The sequence below is a fragment of the Pteropus vampyrus genome, unplaced genomic scaffold (assembly GCF_000151845.1).
Source record: "Pteropus vampyrus isolate Shadow unplaced genomic scaffold, Pvam_2.0 Scaffold303, whole genome shotgun sequence".
Classification (NCBI taxonomy): domain Eukaryota; kingdom Metazoa; phylum Chordata; class Mammalia; order Chiroptera; family Pteropodidae; genus Pteropus; species Pteropus vampyrus.
In genome coordinates, this window is record NW_011889084.1 from 1,832,592 (window position 1) to 1,835,853 (window position 3,262).

Below are 3,262 nucleotides of genomic sequence, written 5' to 3' on the forward strand. Positions count from 1 at the left end.
GAAAAGGGGGCAGCAGGCTTTGAGCAGCTACTAACTGCACAGAGTCTTCAGTTAAAGGAACTCCTCAAACTAGGGAAAGAGTGTGCACTGGTCTTCTGACAACAATCTTCCCTGGTGACAGGGAAAGAGGGAGGCTGGAACATCTCATGAGCTGTCAGGGCAATGTGACCCTTGAGTCTCAGGTATAAGACTAAGATGACTTGAAGACCAGAAAACAATGTAAAATTTCAACAAGAACAGCCACCCTCCCCATTAAAATAAATAGAAAGTAAAATTGGAATTGGCAACTACACTCACAAAACTGGAACCCAAACTCAAAAGCGTTTAAGAGGAAGCCCTCGGGGACACCAAGGAAAGGCTGAGTCTGTACGCGTGTTCCCGTTGCTGAGGTTCATTTCTGCCTTCAGGAACATTTTATGGGTCCATCTGACCATCAAAACTAACCCATGCCAGTGCTCATCCACTGTACTCAAGACCCCAGAAAGCCTGCAGGCAGGGCCACTCTGGGCTCTGCAAAGCCTGGCCCGCTGCAGGTCCCACCCCAGGGTCCCTAAAAGGCATGTTGGGGCACTTCCAGCCTCCCCCATCATGACGCTGAGCTCCCCCATCCTCAAAGCCTGCCCCAGATGAACAGAAAGTCCTGCGTACAATGGTGGTGGTTGAGTAGGAAGCTGCTGGGCATCATGTACTTACTTTCCACGTGTGCAAAGGCACAGAAAGGACCTCGAGGGCAGTAGCCAGTTTGGCGCATGTCATTGCACTTTGTAGATTTGTAGATCTAGGAAACAAAAATAAAATAGAGAGGCTGGATTGGAAATGGGTTTCCATGGGAAGACCAGAGCTGGCTTTACCATGATGTGGAGAACCAAGCTCCCAATCATAATGGGGGTCTCCTGGAGAGAGGGGTGTGGATGCAGCCCCCTTCCCTGCACGCCCATGGCCCTGAATTCCCTCCTCTGCGCAGGGCCAGTCAGCCTGGGGGACATGCGCCTGTAGCACCTGTTCTTGAAATCACACAAAGTCAGATTTTCCAGTTGGTATTTTCTGAAAGATGCACCTCATTCAGTGCCTGGTACATAGCGGGTGCTCAAGAAATGCCTCTTAGTTGAGTAACTATGGTGTGTATCTAAAAGTAATACTATATGTTAGCTACATTTTAATTAAAGTCTTTTTTAAAAAAGTTCTCACCAAAAAAAAAAAAGGTAACTATGTCAAATGATGGATAAAGTAATTAACTTGATAGTGGGAATCTTTTTACAATGTATACATATATTAAATCATCACAGGTACCAGACCTGATCTGCTTCACTTGGGCCAAAGATACTCTTGAGTCAAAAACACTGGGGTCTGGCCCTGCAGCATAGCAGGATCCAAGAGGGACAGACAGGCCTCAAGCCCTCAGTTGCCCTTCATGGGCCTTGCCGAGGCAGAATCTCCCCGCTCCAGCCCACATCCCAAATCAACACCTCACCATCCCACCTTCCTTCCCTGTCTGAAGTGCCATGCAGTCTCCTTGGCTCAATTGTCCCCAAAGCAGCCATATCAACAAAAGCAATTTCAAAGGGTTTCGAATTCACTAAAAATATCAGGAGGCTAAATGTCTTTTTATGTGCATTTTGTTAAAGCACAAAATTTCTGAATAGAACACACTTTCAAGAAATGAAACATAATCACGAGCCTTTGGATGAGGTGCCCACCCCTTCCCAGAGTCCAGGGTGTCTCAGCTGGCACAGATTTGTGCTCCCTCACTCCAGCAGCTGCTTTCACACCCGGGGCAGCCTCAAGCACACATATGCTGGCCTTGCTGGCATTCAATGACCCCTGAGAGAAGGATATGTTCACTATTCTAAGTTTTGTCTTGCTCGAGCATGAATGAATATACGTATACACAAAAGTGTGTGCGTACAAAAACAGATGGCAAACACCCCAGAGGACATCCACACATCCACGTGGCTGCAAACACCACTGGCAGGCCTGAAATAAAACCAGGTGCAAATGTGCCAAGGGCCACCGTTCATTTTTTGCTTCTCTATTAAAAGTCACAGCTGAAATACACAGCGTTAAGAACAAACAGAGCTAAAGTTAAAATTCCTTAGTTTCTGTGGGTTTGATGTCCCAATTCTGCACCTACATGACCCATATTAAAAGAACATCTGTTTGGGAAACAGGTAAGAACCACGAGTGCTGAAAGAGCCATGGAAATGAATGGGAGAGTCATGACCTTAGGGTGCAGAGCCAGAGGAAAGGTGAGATTTCTTTTTTATTAAAACATGTCTGGTGTGAACAAGCACATAATATTTCCTGAGTTTCAAAAACTGAATGAGTGAATGAATGATCATGTGACTAAAAGAGGAAAAAATAAAAAACATGAGCTGGTGGGTGTAGGACCTAAAAACCACGGGTGGGCTTAAGAGAGAAGGCACAAGAAGTGAAGGCCAAAGTTTTATCAAAGTTCACTAAGCAGCCTGATGGCCAAAAGCAATGCTTCAAGTGGGGCAGCAGCGGTTTGCCCGAGTAGGACAATTCTTGCTCCTGACCAGGCTGTGCAGGCCACAGAATAGCCCTCTACAACGCCTCGCTGGCCGTTTCTCACCTCTAGACTCCTTGAGTACAGCAAATGAGCCTGTCTTAGTTCATAGGAATCAGCACACCCCTCATTACCCCTGCAGGAACATATCCCCGCTCTCCACCTGCCCAGTCTTAGTCCCCCACCCTCCCTGGTCCCTAAGCTCTCCCACCGTCTCAGGCCCTGAAGGGGGCTTGTTTGCTTGTTCATTTTTAACACAAATCCAAGCGAGCTCTGGTTGGCTCAGCAGGCTCCAGTTGTCCAAAGGAAGGACTGGCCTTGCCTGGATCCTGGGAAGTGACCTCTGAGCTCCAGGAATGGCCTGCTTGTTAAATGTGTTTACCCGGCCATGAACTATACAAGACAATAACAACATGATTTATGGTGGGGGCCCTTAACCTCATGGCACCAGCTCAACCTAGGTCAGCCACATCTCTGCAACTGACTCCCAATTAAAATCCTGGACACCAAGGCTCAGGTGACTTCCCTGGCTGGCAACTCTGTGTGTTTTGTCACACATGGTCACTGGAAGAAGTGATTGCTATCCATGATTCACTAGGAGGGGACGGCTGGAAGCTCAAGCCTGGTCTCTCCAGGACCCTGCCCCACATGGGACCCTGCCCTTCGCTGATTTCAATCTACATCCTTACAGTGTAATGAACCATAACTGTGGATATAATGGCTTTGCCCAGTTCT

General features: G+C 47.5%; 1 protein-coding gene across 1 annotated transcript in view; it reads right to left on the reverse strand.

The window, feature by feature from the left end:
* The window catches only part of LOC111730224 (putative E3 ubiquitin-protein ligase UNKL), a 43,424-nt gene that overhangs the window by 24,439 nt on the left and 15,723 nt on the right, over positions 1–3,262 (reverse strand). The window contains exon 7 of the mRNA XM_023521467.1: positions 694–778. Coding sequence (XP_023377235.1) covers positions 694–778 — 85 coding nt within the window. The remainder of the gene's footprint in view (positions 1–693; positions 779–3,262) is intronic.